The sequence below is a fragment of the Haliotis rufescens genome, unplaced genomic scaffold, assembly GCF_023055435.1.
Source record: "Haliotis rufescens isolate VD_foot unplaced genomic scaffold, xgHalRufe1.0.p SCAF_31, whole genome shotgun sequence".
In the NCBI taxonomy this organism is placed as follows: domain Eukaryota; kingdom Metazoa; phylum Mollusca; class Gastropoda; order Lepetellida; family Haliotidae; genus Haliotis; species Haliotis rufescens.
Window position 1 is genome coordinate 1,497,860 of NW_025964013.1, and position 25,841 is coordinate 1,523,700.

Genomic DNA, 25,841 nt, shown 5'->3' on the forward strand with positions numbered 1-25,841 from the left:
AAACCTATTAGGGGTAGTGGCCTAAAGCTACCGGCGCAGTGGTAACAACTGTTTTCATTGGCCGATAGGTTTACCACGTTTATCTGTCATGGGATTCTCGGCTGTTTATACATATACTATTTCTGCTATTTTTGTTAATCCTAAAAAATAACAACATTGCATACATTGTTGAATGTGTGAACTGACCTTTGTCTTGACATTGTGAACAAGTAAAATAGCTAACAATCGGAAACTAGCTTTTTATTACTCACATATTGTTTGGGTAATAAAACACTAGCTGTCAGGGAATAATCCCTTGAGTAAAACAACGGAAGGCATCTTCAGTGTTGTTACTAAGGTGACATAAGTTGTGGACACAGTAATCAAATGGATGAGCAGCATAACATGAGACAGAAGCAGGCAGACTGGGCGTCGGCCTGATCATTATAATTATTGAAATTGTGCAGTGCGTCAAACACCTGGAACCCATTTTAACCTCCACTAGGGGGAATCCCCTAATTGGAGGAATGTTTTGTTTGGTGCATGATTTTGCATGTCATGTTTTTATCATCTGTTTCAAATTTTTTTGTTTTTCAAATATAATTTTGGTCAACTATTTGTGATTCAGTAATGCCCTAAAGTATTACAATCTGTAACGTTGCTGTGTTGATGTTCCTGTGTTGACGTTGCTGTGTTGACGTTCCTTGCCCTTTAAGACCTCTGGTCCACATGCATCCCGAAACTGGTGTCAAGGAAATATGACAAAGACATGCTTCAAAAATCACCAATTTAATAGAAAACAATATACTTATGTGCACACATCTCAGGACAATTCTTTTTTCAAGTATTCTTGACAAATATGAATACAACACACAGTTGGATTTCATGACGAATCAACACAAAAGGCCAATTTCATAATAATGGTTTGATTAATGTTTGCCATCTTACTACTGTCGCAACTTATGTACTTTGATCGAGATTAATGACGGTTGTTTACAACATCTTGAGGCCTTGTTCCACAATCTCAGTGCTGTGGTTGTTGTAACTTCTGTGTCTTAACGTAGACTTAGAATGGTATGACGAAGATGTCTTGGACTGAATGTCCACTTCACTCTGAGTGAAGCAGGGTGAAGGTCATACAAGGCAGCCAGTACACAGATGGTTCTAGGTGATGGACACTAGCGTTCCTGTACCCCAGGTGAAGTTACAGCACTTGTTACCATAACGATTCCACATATACAATCTGAATATCACAAGAAATGTTTATGCTACATTCATTAATATTTCAACAAATAAATACTATTTTTACTAGTAAATTCATGGAGAAACAAAGACATTAACATATTACTGCTAACATAGTATACTGCTAACATCGTATACTGCTAACATAGTATACTGCTAACATAGTATACTGCTAACATCGTATACTGCTAACATCGTATACTGCTAACATCGTATACTGCTAACATCGTATACTGCTAACATCGTATACTGCTAGGAGTCTCTCCCAGGAAATTAGAAATTCTGCATAGATGATGCCAAACTAAAGTTGGAGGTGGTGTGGCACTGCATGGTGACGTGACGCTGATGCTGTGTGTATCTGATGGCGTCCAGGACGTTGTCTAGAAGTTGAGGGAGGCAGCCACGGCAGGGTAGTGCTCAAAGAAACCCTGCAACAGCAACAGTGAGTAAGTGGATGGTTGTGTGTGTGTGTGTGTGTGTGTGTGTGTGTGTGCGTGTGCGTGTGCATGTGCGTGTGCGTGTGCGTGTGTGTGTGTGTGAGTAAGGGAGAGAGTTGGTGAGGGAGAGTGTGGGTGGTTGGATGAGTGAGTCATATAGTGAGTGCGTGAGAGTGGGTGGTAGGATGAGTGAGTGATTTAGTGAGTGTGCGTGAAAGGGTGGGTGAGTGAGTGAGTGTGTGAGTGAGTGAATCAGTGGTTAGGTGAGTAAGTGTGTGTGTATGAGTGGATTATTGTGAGAGTGTGCGTGTGTGCGTGTCTGGGAGTGAGTGTGAGTGAATGAGGAGTGAGTGTGGATGAGTGAGTGAGATTGAGTGAGTGAGTTAGTGAGAGAGTGATTGTGCACATCTTCTTTTGGGCCGTAGTCAGCAATATGACAGCCACATCAATTCAGCAAAAGATCGAGCAAACCAGTGGTTGATAGCATGAACACAGGTCCATGCCTTCAGGATGACTGCTCGCTATGGAGGGTTTGTCAGATATTATGCAGATACGTATTGTATTGGATTAAACTGTGTGAAGCGCCAATTTACCTGGAAGAATATGCTTGTGGTAAGAGGCGACTAACGGAATCGAGTGATCAGACTCGCTGACTTAATTGATGCATGTAATCGTATCCTGAAGCGTGGATCGATGCTGATGATATCAATCACTGGATTGTCTGGGCCAGACTTGATTATTTACAGACCGCCGTCATATAGCTGAAATATTGCTGAGTGCGGCGTTAAACAACAAACAAACAAACAAACAGACCTGGAAGAGCACGATGGCCTGGTGGACGCTGGATGTGCATCCCATCTCCCGGATGGAGTGCATGCTGAGTTGTGGCGCCCCAACATCTATGGTCTGCATCCCCAGCTTGGCAGACATGATAGGACCGATAGTCGACCCGCACGGAGAGTCGTTTCTTACCACTATGTCCTGTGAATTACACATCATCACTGTCTATAGTGTTGTTCAAACCTTCATAAATCTGCTAGTCCTGTGGATACTACCCTATAACTGACCAGTGCCCTGTACCACAATACCATCTTTGCTCAACGACTGTCGTTACATATCATCTATTGCAGCACTGATGTATCCTTGTAACCTGGGCCCAAGTTCCAGTATCTAAACATGTTAACATTGATACCCACTTTATCTTCTTTATGCAGTACTGCAAATGTTGTGTTCGTCAGTCTCTCATCTTTCATCTGTAGTGTTTTCTCTGACCCTTCATCACACACCTGTACCGACACCTGTACTGACACCTATACCGACACCTGTCATCTCTCACCCTTCATCACACACCTGTACCGACACCTGTCATCTCTCACCCTTCATCACAAACCTGTACCGACACCTGTCATCTCTCACCCTTCATCACACACCTGTACCGACACCTGTACTGACAACTGTACCAACACCTGTCATCTCTCACCCTTCATCACACACCTGTAGCGACACCTGTCATCTCTCACCCTTCATCACACACCTGTACCGACACCTGTACCGACACCTGTCATCTCTCACCCTTCATCACACACCTGTACCAACACCTGTCATCTCTCACCCTTTATCACACACCTGTACCAACACATGTCATCTCTCACCCTTCTTCACACACCTGTACCAACACCTGTACCGACACCTGTCATCTCTCACCCTTCATCACACACCTGTACCGACACCTGTACCGACACCTGTCATCTCTCACCCTTCATCACACACCTGTACCAACACCTGTCATCTCTCACCCTTTATCACACACCTGTACCAACACATGTCATCTCTCACCCTTCATCACACACCGGTACCAACACCTGTACCGACACCTGTCATCTCTCACCCTTTATCACACACCTGTACCGACACCTGTCATCTCTCACCCTTCATCACACACCTGTACCGACACCTGTCATCTCTCACCCTTCATCACACACCTGTACCGACACCTGTCATCTCTCACCCTTTATCACAAACCTGTACCGACACCTGCACTGACACCTGTACCGACACCTGTCATCTCTCACCCTTCATCACACACCTGTACCGACACCTGTACCGACACCTGTACCGACACCTGTCATCTCTCACCCTTCATCACACACCTGTACTGACACCTGTCACAACTTACCTGCAGTGGAGCTCCAACACGCTTTGCCACCTCTCTCAGGATCGTAGCAGTGATCGCAGTGGTTGCATAGCGCTGGTTGCCATTGAACTTTAGGACAATACCCTACATGAAAAGAAGCAATATTTCTGAGAAACGTCAATCATATGAACATTAGATGATCTTACAAAAAGACTCTTTAAAAAACTAACGTGATTTTGTAACCAGTTGTCCACTCAAGAGGTCTCCATGTAATGATACAAACAAGGTCTGGACTGTGTTCCTTCTCACCTTGTGGAATGATGGCTGGTGGTTGCTTTCATGCTTCTCTCTGGAAACAAGTAAGGATCATATCTCAATGTCCTAACAATGAATGAGTGAGGTCACTAAGGTTCCGAGAGTAAACACTGACATACATTAAGGATCCTAGGAGACTTAATGCTAACACTGCTTCCCTCCCTTGTGTTTCATACAATACAAACAGGATTGCTAAATCGTGATTTTGGCATACTTGCAGCCATAACCATGACATACGTTTGATTAGAATTAAAAGCTGTTTGTGTAAAGTAAAGCCAGTCTAACACCGTGGATAAATCAACTCACGAGTAGTTGGGATGTACAGCATGGGCTTGGTCCGCGCTGATCATGTACGACCGAGCAATGGCTTCCTCAAAGGCTGTTTGGTTGTCTGGACTGGAGCTGATGCGACGCAGAACCAGTTCTTGAAAGGTAGACTGAGCTCCCTGTGCACTCTGGGACCCAACCTTTACAACCAATTGAAAATGTTATTGAGTCTGCACTATTTGAAATACAATGACTCCTCACTACAACGCTTCCTTAGGGGCCCAAATACCCTCTACGAGTCCACCTCTGTTCTTCCACTGATTGTCTATAACGTTCCCTAATTATAACTCATTATACAGCGATGGGGAAACACTGTAACGTGATATAACTAATCACATGGTAACATAACAGAGAATACAGCAGCATACAAGGACAGTAACAAACTGGCTAAAATCATGGAGAATCAAGCAAACTCAACTATCAACAGGTAAAAAGTGTGAACACTCGGCGAACCCCACCGTCCTACTCTTGATAATTACCAAGACAGAAATTTTGTTTTGAAGGAAGTCTTAAATATCCTCCAATTAATAACATGCTGTACTTCACTCACCTCCTCATTATCGAACAGGCTGATCATTCGGATGCTGGGGTCTGCAGCAAGGCTCTCGTTACTGCAGGACTCGACCAGCGCCTGAAGCAGAAAGACAGGTGAACTGTTGAACACTACCTTCCTTACAACTAGCTCTGGGTGATACTCATTTCAGGATACCTTCCTTACAACTAGCTCTGGGTGACACTCATTTCAGGATACCTTCCTTACAACTAGCTCTGGGTGACACTCATTTCAGGATACCTTCCTTACAACTAGCTCTGAGTGACACTCATTTCAGGATACCTTCCTTACAACTAGCTCTGGGTGATACTCATTTCAGGATACCTTCCTTACAACTAGCTCTGGGTGACACTCATTTCAGGATACCTTCCTTACAACTAGCTCTGGGTGACACTCATTTCAGGATACCTTCCTTACAACTAGCTCTGGGTGACACTCATTTCAGGATACCTTCCTCACAACTAGCTCTGGGTGATACTCATTTCAGGATACCTTCCTTACAACTAGCTCTGGGTGACACTCATTTCAGGATACCTTCCTTACAACTAGCTCTGGGTGACACTCATTTCAGGATACCTTCCTTACAACTAGCTCTGGGTGACACTCATTTCAGGATACCTTCCTTACAACTAGCTCTGGGTGACACTCAGTTTGTGGTTCTTTTTCACACATGATCTTACCTCACATGCTGCATAGGCGTTGAACAGGTTGTCGAGTCGGGCAGAAAAAATAAACTCCTCCAGTGCTCCACCAATTGCCTGCAAGGACAAGGAACCTCAAGGAATCTTGTTTTCTTCAGACTCAAAATACAAAGTCTTGAAATATCTGCAGTCATATTCCACAATTAGAAGCTAGATTTGTCAAAACTGAAACTACAAACTATGCCACTTACAGCAGGCTGTGTGTCCGCCAGGCACAGTTCGAAGTCGAGCATCTGATCGGGTTTAATGTTCAGCTCCTCACAAATCAGCTTGACCAGCGCCGGGGCGTGCTTCTCTGCCTGCAACATCACAGACACAGTATCAACAACTGCTAGGGATCGCAAGACCTCTTTGGTAAATCAGTTCGGCACTTGATTGTCCCCTATTTGTAATAATACACCCCAAAATATTCATTTTGATCTCTATCAAAAGCAATGAATATCAGCATCAATGTCATTATAATATAACTGCAGTGACTGGGTCCGGGGTAGCCTTAAGGTTGGAGAGCTTCGCTCGTCACGCCTAAGGCCTGGCTTCGATTCCTAACATGTGTGGAGCCCATTTCTAGCCTCCCCTGCCAAGATATTCTTGAGTGAGTGAGTGGGTGAGATGGGTTTAACGCCGCTTTTAACAGTATTACAGTTAAATTGCGGCTTGTCAGCTTAATATTGGAGGAAAGCCTGAAATGATGCAGGTCTCAGATGTTAACAACTTCGGTGAAACCCTAGAACACGGGTATGGTGCTGACAAACCTACAAACATAATCCAGGCTAACCGGGATTCCGACCCACAATCATAGGTTTCTGGCATGCCCAAGGGACGCGACTCTGCACAGCAAATCACGTTGCCTATGACGACTGGGCCACCTGTGCCCACAGATATTCTAGAACATTGCTAAAAGCAGCATAGAACCATACTCACTCACTCATGTGTGAAGAGAACAAGAAGAGATCTGGTCTTGTACCTGAGTCTTCTGTGTGACGTCAGCCTCGGACTGTTTCGGGAGGCCTTGCAACTCTGACTGGACGGCTGAGGCGATCACGGGGCACCTGCAAACAAACGACAACTATCAGCGGACATGGCAGAGGAACTTGCCAATAACCCTTCACCTAGGTCATGGTGGTTAAATACAACTCCATAGCTCACCAGAACATTCATGATAAAATTGTATCCTATAATACAATCATACCGGTCACACATGTTTAAACACGATAGTCACATGATCAGCAATACATCACACAACAATCTGTCATGAAAATGCAGACAGGTGTTTATAAATGATGTCTTAAGCCACTGGTGCCTGAAAATAACTAACTCTGGTCCACGTCTATCATTTACTGAAAGAATGACCATCTTCCTCCACAGTCAGGTCTGATTACAAGTCAAACAATCAAACATCATTGCTCTTTAAGACAAGCAGGAGAGTGCCCAGGTGATGTGAGGGGACACCAGGATGTGTACGTGGGCCCAGGTGATGTGAGGGGACACCAGGATGTGTACGTGAGCCCAGGTGATGTGAGGGGACACCGGGATGTGTACGTGAGCCCAGGTGATGTGAGGGGACACCAGGATGTGTACGTGAGCCCAGGTGATGTGAGGGGACACCGGGATGTGTACGTGAGCCCAGGTGATGTGAGGGGACACCAGGATGTGTACGTGAGCCCAGGTGATGTGAGGGGACACCGGGATGTGTACGTGAGCCCAGGTGATGTGAGGGGACACCAGGATGTGTACCCAGGTGATGTGAGGGGACACCAGGATGTGTATGAGGGCACAGGTGATGTGAGGGGACACCAGGATGTGTACGAGGGCCCAGGTGATGTGAGGGGACACCAGGATTTGTACGAGGGCCCAGGTGATGTGAGGGGACACCAGGATGTGTACGTGGGCACAGGTGATGTGAGGGGACACCAGGATGTGTACGTGAGCCCAGGTGATGTGAGGGGACACCGGGATGTGTACGTGAGCCCAGGTGATGTGAGGGGACACCAGGATGTGTACGAGGGCCCAGGTGATGTGAGGGGACACCAGGATGAGTACGAGGGCCCAGGTGATGCGAGGGGACACCAGGATGTGTACCCAGGTGATGTGAGGGGACACCAGGATGTGTACGTGGGCCCAGGTGATGTGAGGGGACGCCAGGATGTGTACGAGGGCCCGGGTGATGTGAGGGGACGCCAGGATGTGTACGAGGGCCCAGGTGATGTGAGGGGACACCAGGATGTGTACCCAGGTGATGTGTGGGGACACCAGGATGTGTACGAGGGCCCAGGTGATGTGAGGGGACACCAGGATGTGTACAAGGGCCCAGGTGATGTGAGGGGACACCAGGATGTGTACCCAGGTGATGTGAGGGGACACCAGGATGTGTACGAGGGCCCGGGTGATGTGAGGGGACACCAGGATGTGTACGTCGGCCCAGGTGATGTGAGGGGACACCAGGATGTGTACCCAGGTGATGTTAGGGGACACCAGGATGTGTACGTCGGCCCAGGTGATGTGAGGGGACACCAGGATGTGTACCCAGGTGATGTGAGGGGACACCAGGATGTGTACGTGGGCCCAGGTGATGTGAGGGGACACCAGGATTTGTACCCAGGTGATGTGAGGGGACACCAGGATGTGTACGAGGGCCCAGGTGATGTGAGGGGACACCAGGATGTGTACCCAGGTGATGTGAGGGGACACCAGGATGTGTACGAGGGCCCAGGTGATGTGAGGGGACACCAGGATTTGTACGAGGGCCCAGGTGATGTGAGGGGACACCAGGATTTGTACGAGGGCCCAGGTGATGTGAGGGGACACCAGGATTTGTACGAGGGCCCAGGTGATGTGAGGGGACACCAGGATTTGTACGAGGGCCCAGGTGATGTGAGGGGAACACCAGGATGTGTACGTGGGCCCAGGTGATGTGAGGGGACACCAGGATTTGTACGAGGGCCCAGGTGATGTGAGGGGACACCAGGATGTGTACCCAGGTGATGCGAGGGGACGCCAGGATGTGTACGAGGGCCCAGGTGATGTGAGGGGACACCAGGATGTGTACCCAGGTGATGCGAGGGGACGCCAGGATGTGTACGAGGGCCCAGGTGATGTGAGGGGACACCAGGATGTGTACCCAGGTGATGCGAGGGGACGCCAGGATGTGTACGAGGGCCCAGGTGATGTGAGGGGACACCAGGATGTGTACGAGGGCCCAGGTGATGTGAGGGGACACCAGGATGTGTACCCAGGTGATGCGAGGGGACGCCAGGATGTGTACGAGGGCCCAGGTGATGTGAGGGGACACCAGGATGTGTACCCAGGTGATGTGAGGGGAACACCAGGATGTGTACGTGGGCCCAGGTGATGTGAGGGGACACCAGGATGTGTACGAGGGCCCAGGTGATGTGAGGGGACACCAGGATGTGTACCCAGGTGATGCGAAGGGACGCCAGGATGTGTACGAGGGCCCAGGTGATGTGAGGGGACACCAGGATGTGTACCCAGGTGATGCGAGGGGACGCCAGGATGTGTACGAGGGCCCAGGTGATGTGAGGGGACACCAGGATGTGTACGAGGGCCCAGGTGATGTGAGGGGACACCAGGATGTGTACCAAGGTGATGCGAGGGGACGCCAGGATGTGTACGAGGGCCCAGGTGATGTGAGGGGACACCAGGATGTGTACCCAGGTGATGCGAGGGGACGCCAGGATGTGTACGAGGGCCCAGGTGATGTGAGGGGACACCAGGATGTGTACGAGGGCCCAGGTGATGTGAGGGGACACCAGGATGTGTACCCAGGTGATGTGAGGGGACGCCAGGATGTGTATGAGGGCACAGGTGATGTGAGGGGACACCAGGATGTGTACGAGGGCACAGGTGATGTGAGGGGACACCAGGATGTGTACGAGGGCCCAGGTGATGTGAGGGGACACCAGGATGTGTACGAGGGCCCAGGTGATGTGAGGGGACACCAGGATGTGTACGAGGGCCCAGGTGATGTGAGGGGACACCAGGATGTGTACGAGGGCCCAGGTGATGTGAGGGGACACCAGGATGTGTACGAGGGCCCAGGTGATGTGAGGGGACACCAGGATGTGTACGAGGGCCCAGGTGATGTGAGGGGACACCAGGATTTGTACAAGGGCCCGGGTGATGTGAGGGGACACCAGGATGTGTACCCAGGTGATGTGAGGGGACACAAGGATGTGGGCCCAGGTGATGTGAGGGGACACCAGGATGTGTACGAGGGCCCAGGTGATGTGAGGGGACACCAGGATGTGTACGAGGGCCCAGGTGATGTGAGGGGACACCAGGATTTGTACGAGGGCCCAGGTGATGTTAGGGGACACCAGGATTTGTACGAGGGCCCAGGTGATGTGAGGGGACACCAGGATGTGCACGAGGGCCCAGGTGATGTGAGGGGACACCAGGATGTGTACGTGGGCCCAGGTGATGTGAGGGGACACCAGGATGTGTACCCAGGTGATGTGAGGGGACACCAGGATGTGTACCCAGGTGATGTGAGGGGACACCAGGATGTGCACGAGGGCCCAGGTGATGTGAGGGGACACCAGGATGTGTACCCAGGTGATGTGAGGGGACACCAGGATGTGTATGTGTACCCAGGTGATGTGAGGGGACACCAGGATGTGTACGAGGGCCCAGGTGATGTGAGGGGACACCAGGATGTGCACGAGGGCCCAGGTGAGGGGACACCAGGATGTGCACGAGGGCCCAGGTGATGTGAGGGGACACCAGGATGTGCACGAGGGCCCAGGTGATGTGAGGGGACACCAGGATGTGTACGAGGGCCCAGGTGATGTGAGGGGACACCAGGATGTGTACCCAGGTGATGTGAGGGGACACCAGGATGTGTACGAGGGCCCAGGTGATGTGAGGGGACACCAGGATGTGTACCCAGGTGATGTGAGGGGACACCAGGATGTGTACGAGGGCCCAGGTGATGTGAGGGGACACCAGGATGTGTACCCAGGTGATGTGAGGGGACACCAGGATGTGTACGAGGGCCCAGGTGATGTGAGGGGACACCAGGATGTGTACGTGGGCCCAGGTGATGTGAGGGGACACCAGGATGTGTACCCAGGTGATGTGAGGGGACACCAGGATGTGTACGTGGGCCCAGGTGATGTGAGGGGACACCAGGATGTGTACGAGGGCCCAGGTGATGTGAGGGGACACCAGGATGTGTACGTGGGCCCAGGTGATGTGAGGGGACACCAGGATGTGTACGTGGGCCCAGGTGATGTGAGGGGACACCAGGATGTGTACGTGAGCCCAGGTGATGTGAGGGGACACCAGGATGTGTACCCAGGTGATGTGAGGGGACACCAGGATGTGTATGTGGGCCCAGGTGATGTGAGGGGACACCAGGATGTGTACGTGGGCGCTCCACCGCCGCTACTTACAGATGGTTCTCCTTGTTGGGTCCAAAGCTGTCGTTCATCTCCCTCTGCAAGTGGATGGCCAGGTTGGGAATCCTCAGGATCGGGCGCTGGACGTGCACAAGGTGATGGTTGATCTTGTCCCCCTCCTGAAATATTGCACACGTCGGTATCTTTGTCATACTGGCATAAACATACAGTTAGCGGGAGAGTGGCCCAGCTCATACTGGCTACACATACATACAGTTGCTGGGAGAGTGGCCCTGCTTGTACTGGCTACACATACATACATACAGTTGCTGGGAGAATGGCCCTGCTTGTACTGGCTACACATACATACATACAGTTGCTGGGAGAGTGGCCCTGCTTGTACTGGCTACACATACATACATACAGTTGCTGGGAGAGTGGCCCAGCTTGTACTGGCTACACATACATACATACAGTTGCTGGGAGAGTGGCCCTGCTTGTACTGGCAACACATACATACAGTTGCTGGGAGAGCGGCCCAGCTTGTACTGGCTACACATACATACAGTTGCTGGGAGAGTGGCCCTGCTTGTACTGGCTACACATACATACAGTTGCTGGGAGAACGGCCCAGCTTGTACTGGCTACACATACATACAGTTGCTGGGAGAGTGGCCCTGCTTGTACTGGCAACACATACATACAGTTACAGGGAGAGCGGCCCAGCTTGTACTGGCTACACATACATACAGTTGCTGGGAGAGTGGCCCTGCTTGTACTGGCTACACATACATACATACAGTTGCTGGGAGAGTGGCCCTGCTTGTACTGGCAACACATACAAACAGTTACCGGGAGAGCGGCCCAGCTTGTACTGGCTACACATACATACAGTTACGGGGCGAGTGGCCCAGCTTATACTGGCTACACATACATACAGTTACGGGGCGAGTGGCCCAGCTCATACTGGCTACACATAAATACAGTTACGGGGCGAGTGGCCCAGCTTGTACTGGCTACACATACATACAGTTACTGGGAGAGCGGCCCTGCTTGTACTGGCTACACATACATACAGTTGCTGGGAGAGTGGCCCAGCTTGTACTGGCTACACATACATACAGTTACTGGGAGAGTGACCCAGCTTGTACTGGCTACACATACATACAGTTACTGGGAGAGTGGCCCAGCTTGTACTGGCTACACATACATACAGTTGCTGGGAGAGTGGCCCAGCTTGTACTGGCTACACATACATACAGTTACTTGTTTGTGTTGGACCAAGGTCCTTCCAGGGTTGGACCAAATTCCATCACACAGTTGGACCAGAGACTCACCTTGACCAGGACTCGGCCTGCCACTGTCAGGTCACGATCAAACCAGGTGTGCCAGATTCCCCCACCGTATGGCTCCACTCCCACCATACAGTAGCCACTCTTCACCCTCCCAGAGATGGGCTTCACCTGAAAAAATATATTACCTGGATATCCACGATTGCATTAAAAAACTTTACAACATTGAGCTGATTGTTAAAACTAGTGACCACAGTACTTTGAAGCAAGAGCTGTCTGATTACAACACTGACCTGAGTGAGTGAGTATGGTTTTACGCCGCTTTTAGCAATATTCCAGAAATGGGCTTCACACATTGTACCCATGTCGGGAATCAAACCCGGGTCTTCGGTGTGACGAGCAAACACCTTAACCACTAGGCTACCAGATCACCCAAACCGCCCGAAGCTATGTGACAAGTGTACCTTGAAGCAAGAGCTGTCTGATTACAACACTGACCTGATGCTACAAGACAAGTGTACCTTGAAGCAAGAGCTGTCTGATTACAACATTGACCTGATGCTATGTGACAAGTGTACCTTGAGGCAAGAGCTGTCTGATAACAACACTGACCTGATGCTACATGACAAGTGTACCTTGAGGCAAGAGCTGTCTGATTACAACATTGACCTGATGCTATGTGACAAGTGGCCAGTGTACCTTGAAGCAAGAGCTGTCTGATTACAACACTGACCTGATGCTATGTGACAAGTGGCCAGTGAACCTTGAGGCAAGAGCTGTCTGATTACAACATTGACCTGATGCTATGTGACAAGTGTACCTTGAGGCAAGAGCTGTCTGATTACAACAATGACCTGATGCTACATGACAAGTGTACCTTGAGGCAAGAGCTGTCTGATTACAACACTGACCTGATGCTATGTGACAAGTGTACCTTGAAGCAAGAGCTGTCTGATTACAACATTGACCTGATGCTATGTGACAAGTGTACCTTGAGGCAAGAGCTGTCTGATTACAACACTGACCTGATGCTACATGACAAGTGTACCTTGAGGCAAAAGCTGTCTGATTACAACACTGACCTGATGCTATGTGACAAGTGTACCTTGAAGCAAGAGCTGTCTGATTACAACACTGACCTGATGCTATGTGACAAGTGTACCTTGAAGCAAGAGCTGTCTGATTACAACATTGACCTGATGCTATGTGACAAGTGGCCAGTGTACCTTGAAGCAAGAGCTGTCTGATTACAACATTGACCTGATGCTATGTGACAAGTGTACCTTGAGGCAAGAGCTGTCTGATTACAACACTGACCTGATGCTACATGACAAGTGTACCTTGAGGCAAGAGCTGTCTGATTACAACACTGACCTGATGCTACATGACAAGTGTACCTTGAGGCAAGAGCTGTCTGATTACAACATTGACCTGATGCTATGTGACAAGTGTACCTTGAGGCAAGAGCTGTCTGATTACAACACTGACCTGATGCTACATGACAAGTGTACCTTGAAGCAAGAGCTGTCTGATTACAACATTGACCTGATGCTATGTGACAAGTGTACCTTGAGGCAAGAGCTGTCTGATTACAACATTGACCTGATGCTACATGACAAGTGTACCTTGAAGCAAGAGCTGTCTGATTACAACATTGACCTGATGCTATGTGACAAGTGTACCTTGAAGCAAGAGCTGTCTGATTACAACATTGACCTGATGCTATGTGACAAGTGGCCAGTGTACCTTGAAGCAAGAGCTGTCTGATTACAACACTGACCTGATGCTACATGACAAGTGTACCTTGAGGCAAGAGCTGTCTGATTACAACATTGACCTGATGCTATGTGACAAGTGTACCTTGAGGCAAGAGCTGTCTGATTACAACACTGACCTGATGCTACATGACAAGTGTACCTTGAGGCAAGAGCTGTCTGATTACAACATTGACCTGATGCTATGTGACAAGTGGCCAGTGAAGCAAGAGCTGTCTGATTACAACACTGACCTGATGCTACATGACAAGTGTACCTTGAAGCAACAGCTGTCTGATTACAACATTGACCTGATGCTATGTGACAAGTGTACCTTGAGGCAAGAGCTGTCTGATTACAACATTGACCTGATGCTACATGACAAGTGTACCTTGAAGCAAGAGCTGTCTGATTACAACATTGACCTGATGCTATGTGACAAGTGTACCTTGAAGCAAGAGCTGTCTGATTACAACATTGACCTGATGCTATGTGACAAGTGGCCAGTGTACCTTGAAGCAAGAGCTGTCTGATTACAACACTGACCTGATGCTACATGACAAGTGTACCTTGAGGCAAGAGCTGTCTGATTACAACATTGACCTGATGCTATGTGACAAGTGTACCTTGAGGCAAGAGCTGTCTGATTACAACACTGACCTGATGCTACATGACAAGTGTACCTTGAGGCAAGAGCTGTCTGATTACAACATTGACCTGATGCTATGTGACAAGTGGCCAGTGAAGCAAGAGCTGTCTGATTACAACATTGACCTGATGCTATGTGACAAGTGTACCTTGAGGCAAGAGCTGTCTGATTACAACATTGACCTGATGCTACATGACAAGTGTACCTTGAAGCAAGAGCTGTCTGATTACAACATTGACCTGATGCTATGTGACAAGTGTACCTTGAAGCAAGAGCTATCTGATTACAACATTGACCTGATGCTATGTGACAAGTGGCCAGTGTACCTTGAAGCAAGAGCTGTCTGATTACAACATTGACCTGATGCTATGTGACAAGTGGCAAGTGTACCTTGAAGCAAGAGCTGTCTGATTACAACATTGACCTGATGCTATGTGACAAGTGTACCTTGAGGCAAGAGCTGTCTGATTACAACATTGACCTGATGCTACATGACAAGTGTACCTTGAAGCAAGAGCTGTCTGATTACAACACTGACCTGATGCTACATGACAAGTGTACCTTGAGGCAAGAGCTGTCTGATTACAACATTGACCTGATGCTATGTGACAAGTGTACCTTGAGGCAAGAGCTGTCTGATTACAACATTGACCTGATGCTATGTGACAAGTGTACCTTGAAGCAAGAGCTGTCTGATTACAACATTGACCTGATGCTACATGACCAGTGTACCTTGAAGCAAGAGCTGTCTGATTACAACACTGACCTGATGCTATGTGACAAGTGGCCAGTGTACCTTGAGGCAAGAGCTGTCTGATTACAACACTGACCTGATGCTATGTGACAAGTGTACCTTGAAGCAAGAGCTGTCTGATTACAACATTGACCTGATGCTACATGACCAGTGTACCTTGAGGCAAGAGCTGTCTGATTACAACACTGACCTGATGCTATGTGACAAGTGGCCAGTGTACCTTGAGGCAAGAGCTGTCTGATTACAACATTGACCTGATGCTACATGACAAGTGTACCTTGAAGCAAGAGCTGTCTGATTACAACACTGACCTGATGCTACATGACAAGTGTACCTTGAGGCAAGAGCTGTCTGATTACAACATTGACCTGATGCTATGTGACAAGTGTACCTTGAAGCAAGAGCTGTCTGATTACAACACTGACCTGATGCTATGTGACAAGTGTACCTTGAAACAAGGGCTGTCGGTGTGAGCCCCAACAATGCTGAATGGGTTCCCTGGCTTGTACTGTCCCCCGACGGCAAAGGCAATGATGGTGGACTGATTCTTGGTGACAAAGTACTGAAACACACAACATAACATTCATCATTATCTTAAACATACTGCAACACACAACATAACAGTCATCATTATCTGAAACACACAACATAACATTCATCATTATCTGAAACATACTGAAACACACAACATAACAGTCATCATTATCTGAAACATACTGAATCACACAACATAACAGTCATCATTATCTGAAACATACTGAAACACACAACATAACATTTATCATTATCTGAAACATACTGAAACACACAACATAACATTCATCATTATCTGAAACATACTGAAACACACAACATAACAGTCATCATTATCTGAAACATACTGAAACACACAACATAACATTCTAATTTCATCATTACCTGAAACATACTGAAACACACAACATCACATTCATCATTATCTGAAACATGCTGAAACACACAACATAACATTCATCATTATCTGAAACATACTGAAACACACAACATCACATTTATCATTATCTGAAACATACTGAAACACACAACATAACATTCATCATTATCTGAAACATACTGAAACACACAACATCACATTCATCATTATCTGAAACATACTGAAACACACAACATAACATTCATCATTATCTGAAACATACTGAAACACACAACATCACATTCATCATTATCTGAAACATACTGAAACACACAACATACCAGTCATCATTATCTGAAACACACAACATAACATTCATCATTATCTGAAACATACTGAAACACACAACATCACATTCATCATTATCTGAAACATACCGAAACATACTGAAACACGCAACATAACAGTCATCATTATCTGAAACATACTGAAACACACAACATAACAGTCATCATTATCTGAAACATACCGAAACATACTGAAACACGCAACATAACAGTCATCATTATCTGAAACATACTGAAACACACAACATAACATTCATCATTATCTGAAACATACTGAAACACACAACATAACATTCATCATTATCTGAAACATACTGAAACACACAACATAACATTCATCATTATCTGAAACATACTGAAACACACAACATAACATTCACCATTATCTGAAACATACTGAAACACACAACATAACATTCATCATTATCTGAAACATACTGAAACACACAACATAACAGTCATCATTATCTGAAACACACAACATAACAGTCATCATTATCTGAAACACACAACATCACATTCATCATTATCTGAAACATACTGAAACACACAACATACCAGTCATCATTATCTGAAACACACAACATAACATTCATCATTATCTGAAACATACTGAAACACACAACATAACATTTATCATTATCTGAAACACACCACATCACATTCATCATTATCTGAAACATACCGAAACATACTGAAACACGCAACATAACAGTCATCATTATCTGAAACATACTGAAACACACAACATAACATTTATCATTATCTGAAACATACTGAAACACACAAGATCACATTCATTATTATCTGAAACATACTGAAACACACAACATACCAGTCATCATTATCTGAAACATACTGAAACACACAACATAACATTCATCATTATCTGAAACATACTGAAACACACAACATAACATTCATCATTATCTGAAACATACTGAAACACACAACATAACATTCACCATTATCTGAAACATACTGAAACACACAACATAACATTCATCATTATCTGAAACATACTGAAACACACAACATAACAGTCATCATTATCTGAAACACACAACATAACAGTCATCATTATCTGAAACACACAACATAACATTCATCATTATCTGAAACATACTGAAACACACAACATAACATTCATCATTATCTGAAACATACTGAAACACACAACATAACATTCATCATTATCTGAAACATACTGAAACACACAACATAACATTCACCATTATCTGAAACATACTGAAACACACAACATAACATTCATCATTATCTGAAACATACTGAAACACACAACATAACATTTATCATTATCTGAAACACACCACATCACATTCATCATTATCTGAAACATACCGAAACATACTGAAACACGCAACATAACAGTCATCATTATCTGAAACATACTGAAACACACAACATAACAGTCATCATTATCCGAAACCTCAGCTGACAAAATCTACAAACGTTTCATGACAAACAAGTTGAGATGGTTTTGGAAAGTGGATCTCATTTAACAAGATGCAGAAGAAAGAAGTAACATCATTAATTTAATGATTGCTGCATCATTTGTCTACTTTCCTTCCTGAACACGAATTCAACAACACTTTTCTGAGAGGGTTGCTGTAGGGTAGGCACAGCAAATCTACAATTAGAGTTATTTGTTCTGCTGTTGAGGTGAGGTGAAATTGGGTTACCGTCGCGTCCAAGATTATTGCACTTATATAGCGACATGCATTCATGTGTGTGTGTGTGGCTGCTTGTACTAGTCTGGACTGATGCCAATTTATAGTGCTAGCTCACTGAGATACCATGCCGCAGTTTAACATGAATACCCCACTCAGACACAGTATACTGACTCCGAGCCGAATCCCGGACCTTCCTCTCTCCGGCGCGGACACTCTATGCTGTTGACCTTTTGTAGGCACTGATTAATGAAAGTCTGTATGGATGATGCACTAATTTCTCAGTATCACTGCTATCATGATTCCTAGTTCATGTTGGTGTAGTTCATCTTTCAGAGGCAAGGGAGTTAACTGACTGTAAATGTTTCCACCCTTGCCGAACAAGGCTGGAATTTCTTGGCTCGATCGTAGTGCCATCAGTGGCTATTACGAGTTATGCCCCTTCTATGTCTCTCATATTGACCAATCAGATTCCACCTCTCATATCACTTGCGTTTGCTTCACACAAAAAGACGGCACCCAGTCATGACAATCTGATGGATAATCAAGATCTATGTTGTAATAAAACAGGTCTAACTTTGCAAAGTGCATCAAATCACGTGAGCACCTTGACTAAACACATGGAAAGATTTGGAAAATATCTGTCCAAGCTAAGTAGACGGTTCACATGCTATGCATAGATTCGTTAGTCCAGCCAAATTTAAACTCCATAATTCCAGCCTAGTTCAACAAGGGTGGAAACTGAACTGTTATAGTCAGTTAACTCCCTTGACTCAGGAAGATGGCACATCATGTATTTTCACACAGCATGTTGCTAGTGGTGCTACAACACCTGATCACAACAAGCGGATTTAGTTTGTGCTGTTTTTGTTGGAAATTCTCCATGTTCCCTCTGCCCCTTACCTTGTTGTTTGGTTTGATGGACCAGTGTTCCGCATCCCTCTGCCCCATACCTTGTTGTTTGGTTTGATGGACCAGTGTTCCGCATCCCTCTGCCCCATACCTTGTTGTTTGGTTTGATGGACCAGTGTTCCGCATCCCTCTGCCCCATACCTTGTTGTTTGGTTTGATGGACCAGTGTTCTGCATCCCTCTGCCCCATACCTTGTTGTTTGGTTTGATGGACCAGTGTTCTGCATCCCTCTGCCCCATACCTTGTTGTTTGGTTTGATGGACCAGTGTTCCGCATCCCTCTGCCCCTTACCTTGTTGTTTGGTTTGATGGACCAGTGTTCCGCATCCCTCTGCCCCTTACCTTGTTGTTTGGTTTGATGGACCAGTGTTCCGCATCCCTCTGCCCCTTACCTTGTTGTTTGGTTTGATGGACCAGTGTTCCGCATCCCTCTGCCCCTTACCTTGTTGTTTGGTTTGATGGACCAGTGTTCCGCATCTCTCTGCCCCTTACCTTGTTGTTTGGTTTGATGGACCAGTGTTCCACATCCCTCTGCCGCTTACCTTGTTGTTTGGTTTGATGGACCAGTGTTCTGCCTCCCTCTGCCCCATACCTTGTGTTTGGTTTGATGGACCAGTGTTCCGCATCCCTCTGCCCCATACCTTGTTGTTTGGTTTGATGGACCAGTGTTCCGCATCCCTCTGCCCCTTACCTTGTTGTTTGGTTTGATGGACCAGTGTTCCGCATCCCTCTGCCCCTTACCTTGTTGTTTGGTTTGATGGCCCAGTGTTCTGCATCCCTCTGCCCCATACCTTGTTGTTTGGTTTGATGGACCAGTGTTCCGCATCCCTCTGCCCCTTACCTTGTTGTTTGGTTTGATGGACCAGTGTTCCGCATCCCTCTGCCCCTTACCTTGTTGTTTGGTTTGATGGACCAGTGTTCCGCATCCCTCTGCCCCTTACCTTGTTTGGTTTGATGGACCAGTGTTCCGCATCCCTCTGCCCCTTACCTTGTTGTTTGGTTTGATGGACCAGTGTTCCGCATCCCTCTGCCCCATACCTTGTTTCGTTTGATGGACCAGTGTTCCGCATCCCTCTGCCCCTTACCTTGTTGTTTGGTTTGATGGACCAGTGTTCCGCATCCCTCTGCCCCATACCTTGTTGTTTGGTTTGATGGACCAGTGTTCCGCATCCCTCTGCCCCATACCTTGTTGTTTGGTTTGATGGACCAGTGTTCCGCATCTCTCTGCCCCTTACCTTGTTGTTTGGTTTGATGGACCAGTGTTCCGCATCCCTCTGCCCCTTACCTTGTTGTTTGGTTTGATGGACCAGTGTTCTGCATCCCTCTGCCCCATACCTTGTTGTTTGGTTTGATGGACCAGTGTTCTGCATCCCTCTGCCCCATACCTTGTTGTTTGGTTTGATGGACCAGTGTTCTGCATCCCTCTGCCCCATACCTTGTTGTTTGGTTTGATGGACCAGTGTTCTGCATCCCTCTGCCCCATACCTTGTTGTTTGGTTTGATGGACCAGTGTTCCGCATCCCTCTGCCCCATACCTTGTTGTTTGGTTTGATGGACCAGTGTTCCGCATCCCTCAGCTCCTTGAATCCAGCAGCCACCAGCCTCTTCCTCACTTCATCCACAGCTGCAGCAAACAATCATCTTCAGTGTTTGTTTTGTTTTGTTTGTTAAATGCCGCACTCAGCAATATTCCATCGATTTGACTCAGGTATTTAAATAACCAAGTCTGGACCAAACAATCCACTGACTAACATCATGAGCATCAATCTACACAATTGGGACACGATGTAACGACAAAGTTGGTGAATCTGACCACCCGATCCGTTACATATCTTTATAGTTACTCAAAATAAAATCCTGCTATCTGATTGGCCAGTTTGCATCTTGTTAAAACCCATAAAAGTCGGTCAACTGCCCTGAACGGACATCAAGACATCATTGTCTTTCAAATGACGTCATTTGCTTGTCACGTCATACTTGGCCTGTTGACATTTGCGTTACCATACATGATACTGTAACCACCGGCGGTCATAAAGCAGATCTATTGTCACATAACCATATGTCAGAAGTCTTTTTACTTGTGAACATAGGATTAAGGTATTGCATGTGTCAAGTGGAGTGTGGGGATTTTACAATCTGATCGTCATGTACACTATGGCTGTTACAATTCACTCGCATGAATTCGGTAAATGTGGCCACTAGAATCGAATATTTATGAATATGCAATCATGTGCATTTACATACCCTGTACCTAAAAATATCCATAAGAACATATTATATGCATAGATTTCTTCAAAAACAACACTCTCATAATATTTAATTTGACAGTATTGTGGTCACTGGTCATTGTCGCATTTGAGCTGATACTAGAACCTGGATAAGTGCAGTATATAAATGTACAATATATAAATAATTAACAAACAATGTCAAATAATTTATGCTGTTATTGTTTCACTGAATGTGACAAATAATACATCAAATGCTGACTTGTTATTGAATTTGTGAATTAATATTCTATATGTTACCCTATATACGTGATGCGAATCATATTCGCCTCTTAGTGTATTCATTGCAGCCCTAACGTACACCCCTCGTCCGTTCAGATCGTAAACTCCTGCACACCATGTTGGTGACACATGTAACTCACAGTCAGGTGTAAAGCATGTTTCCAGCTATGTCACAGTAACTTTAAACTTTAAACAATAGTCTGAACTGAATAATCCAGTGGTTGATATAATGAGCATCATTCCACTCTGTTGGCCCAATGTACGATGCCCCATAACACACCAAGCAAGGTTAGAATTAGCTCAAAAATATTACTAGCCCCGGTAGAGATAAAGTGCTCTCGTAGTGTTAACACAATGGGGAAGCTTGTACCAGTCTGCAGGAATGTGTACTAGCCCTGGGCTAGTGGGCTAGTGTTAAGTTCCAAGTCACCCAGTCTTTCCACCTGATCCAAGTTAGTGGTCCTCCACGACAAGCAACAGAGTTGAGCCCAATTAACCAGCTCCGTACAGGGCTTACTGCGTGGGACATCACAGGACACTCCAGGCCAAGCAACAGAGTTGAGCCCAATTAACCAGCTCCCTACAGGGCTTACTGCGTGGGACATCACAGGACACTCCAGGCCAAGGTATTGCAGGGCCCCATTCCACAAGGCAATTGTAGGGCTACTGTTGTCCTTAATGTTAAAGTATGGGAGGAGTGATCACCTTAGCACTTGGATCGCTTTGTGAAATGGGGCCCTGGTCCCAAAATATACAACAGCCCCATACAGTCGACTTCACAATAGGACAATTAACGATGGGCTGTTTGAAACCATAAAAGAATGAATGTGCTTGGGATTACTGATAACAAGGAACTATCCAGAAATGTTTGCATGCCTAATTTCTAGTTCCACTGACCGTGAAATGGAGATGGACATTTATTGATGAAAGAGATGAATTTCTTAGCTGTGGCCAAGATCGTTTCTTTTGTAGGTGACGCCTGGAAAATAAAGTGATTGAATCGGTGAATCATGTTTTATGGCACTCAGTAATATTCCATGGTTACATAGTGTCATATAGCTAGAATATTGCTGACTGCAGAGTTAAACAAACAAGACAAACAAACAAATATTCCCAATTCATGATGATATAGTTATATCTTGCATACCACTGGTAACAAGTTTGTTTGTTGTCTGACCAATGATTGACACCACAAACATCAATCTACACAACTGGGATACATGACTTGCATCAACCAAGTCCTGTTAGTCGCCTCTTACGACAAGCAGAGTCACCTTTTACAGCAAGCAGAGTCACCTTTTACAGCAAGCAGAGTCACCTTTTACAGCAAGCAGAGTCACCTCTTACAGCAAGCAGAGCCACCTCTTACAGCAAGCAGTGGTTATTCTACCTCTTCTGCCCCGGACCTCTGCAGGTGTGTACGGTAGTAACAAGGCCGACAAGGAGGAGGAAGCTTTAATGTATAGTTTTCTTGCTATTTACTTAAAGAAAAGAGAAAGAGTGACTGAAGTGAAAGGATCTGAGATGCCTCCACGCCCTGCCACACTAACAAGGTAAGGATGTCACTTGTGGGATGACTCCATGCCCTGCCACACTGAAAAGGTAAGGATGTCTTCTGTGAGATGACTCCATGCCCTGCTACACTGACAAGGTAAGGATGTCATCTGTGGGATGACTCCATGCCCTGCTACACTAACAAGATAAGGGTGTCATTTGTGGGATGACTCCATGCCCTGCTACACTAACAAGGTAAGGATGTCATTTGTGGGATGACTCCATGCCCTGCCACACTGAAAAGGTAAGGATGTCTTCTGTGAGATGACTCCATGCCCTGCTACACTGACAAGGTAAGGATGTCATCTGTGGGATGACTCCATGCCCTGCTACACTAACAAGATAAGGGTGTCATTTGTGGGATGACTCCATGCCCTGCTACACTAACAAGGTAAGGATGTCATCTGTGAGATGACTTCACACCCTGCTGCACTAACAAGGTAAGGATGTCATTTGTGGGATGACTTCACACCCTGCTACACTAACAAGGTAAGGATGTCATTTGTGGGATGACTCCATGCCCTGCTACACTGACAAGGTAAGGATGTCATCTGTGGGATGACTCCATGCCCTGCTACACTGACAAGATAAGGATGTCATCTATGAGATGACTCCACACCCTGCTACACTAACAAGGTAAGGATGTCATCTGTGGGATGACTTCACACCCTGCTACACTAACAAGGCAAGGATGTCATTTGTGAGATGACCCCATGCCCTGCTACACTAACAAGGTAAGGATGTCATCTGTAGAATGACTCCATGCCCTGCTACACTGACAAGGTAAGGATGTCATCTATGAGATGACTCCACACCCTGCTACACTAACAAGGTAAGGATGTCATTGGTAGAATGACTCCATGCCCTGCTACACTGACAAGGTAAGGATGTCATCTATGAGATGACTCCATGCCCTGCTACACTAACAAGGTAAGGATGTCATCTTTGAGATGACTCCATGCCCTGCTGCACTAACAAGGTAAGGATGTCATCTGTGGGATGACACCACGCCTTGCTACACTGACAAGGTAAGGATGTCATCTATGAGATGACTCCACACCCTGCTACACTGACAAGGTAAGGATGTCATCTATGAGATGACTCCATGCCCTGCTACACTAACAAGATAAGGATGTCATCTATGAGATGACTCCATGCCCTGCTGCACTAACAAGGTAAGGATGTCATCTGTGGGATGACTCCATGCCCTGCTACACTGACAAGGTAAGGATGTCATCTGTAGAATGACTCCATGCCCTGCTACACTGACAAGGTAAGGGTGTAATTTGTGAGATGACTCCATGCCCTGCTACACTGACAAGGTAAGGATGTCATCTGTAAAAAGGATCTGAGATGACTCCATGCCCTGCCACACTGACAAGGTAAGGATGTCATCTGTGAAAAGATCTGAGATGACTTCATGCCCAGCCTTACTGACAAAGGGAACAGCGGATGTGACAAGTAGTCTCACTACTAGCAGCATTTGTGTATGACGTCATTTGTATAACGTCATGCGCATGACGTCACAACTTTGTGTGTTCAGCCATCTTGCCTAGGGAGTAAAGTATGTCCACCAAACACTCACTGTTTGTGGTATCTTAATAGAATCCCAACATTCATGTCTTTGTCTCAGACAGACATGAAGACTTAAACAGAGGACAGCATCATACACCTCAGCTGAGGCTTATCACTCTCATATATATATACACGATGCCAATCTGAGATTAACACTACTTCACTCACTGGAGTGATTGGCATACACTGCAGCAAGAACAGATGTCCCTTTCTACTTTCGGTTATTATCTCAAGGACACTAAAATTAATAACACTATTTTCTTTTGACAAATTACGCTGAATGTATTGAATGTTGCATGGGGAAGAAATACTACACTACTAAGCTAAAACTAATGCTAAGTCATGACTTCTCCTCATCCATTTATCACTCTGATTCCAGTCTTTGTAAGAGAAATGAGAAATCTAAATCTTGTGTAGGTTGCAACTTGCACCAGAGCCCATATAGTATATATCGATAATGTCTCTTGTTGCATCAATATTTTCCTGAAACATATGAACCTGTAAGCTCCTACATGCTACACAGCACAGTAAACCTGACGACACAATATTGTCTCACCATTTCAGATACTTGTCACGAGTTTCCGCCTCTCCCGAACAAAACCTCTGGACCAATGTCAACGCCGGTATGACAGTGTGGTTGAAACTCTGTCCCAGAGCACAACACCTTGATTCGCTGGCACGAGCTTGGGGTTAGTATGCTGGGATCCGTCTATAGATAAGAATTGACAAAGCGCAAAGAGACTACCAAATGCCGTGAGCTGGGCCCCGTCTCTCATATCACAATTATATTGGCGCAAGTTGACGATGCGCATAGGGAGACGGGAACCAGTCGTATGCGTATATTGTGATATTAGAGACGGGGCCCAGCTT

The 25,841-nt window shown here is 46.3% G+C and overlaps 1 protein-coding gene across 2 annotated transcripts; it reads right to left on the reverse strand.

The window, feature by feature from the left end:
- Window positions 1-752: 752 nt before the first annotated feature.
- Window positions 753-25,691, reverse strand: LOC124136788 (aspartyl aminopeptidase-like). Of its 2 annotated transcripts, XM_046502821.2 has the most exons (15): window positions 25,528-25,691; window positions 22,740-22,821; window positions 20,871-20,959; window positions 15,943-16,056; window positions 12,383-12,508; window positions 11,100-11,224; window positions 6,653-6,737; window positions 5,880-5,987; window positions 5,668-5,745; window positions 4,985-5,065; window positions 4,414-4,574; window positions 4,102-4,141; window positions 3,835-3,936; window positions 2,472-2,639; window positions 753-1,649 (listed from the first exon to the last, which is right to left on the reverse strand). In XM_046502821.2, the coding sequence occupies exons 1-15, from the start codon at window positions 25,528-25,530 to the stop codon at window positions 1,602-1,604; spliced, it is 1,410 nt and encodes a 469-aa protein (XP_046358777.2). In that variant the 5' UTR covers window positions 25,531-25,691; the 3' UTR covers window positions 753-1,601. The 2 variants fall into 2 exon arrangements, with proteins under 2 accessions (XP_046358777.2, XP_048236478.1); XM_048380521.1 differs by lacking the exons at window positions 20,871-20,959; window positions 22,740-22,821; window positions 25,528-25,691 and adding an exon at window positions 19,328-19,786.
- Window positions 25,692-25,841: the final 150 nt, after the last annotated feature.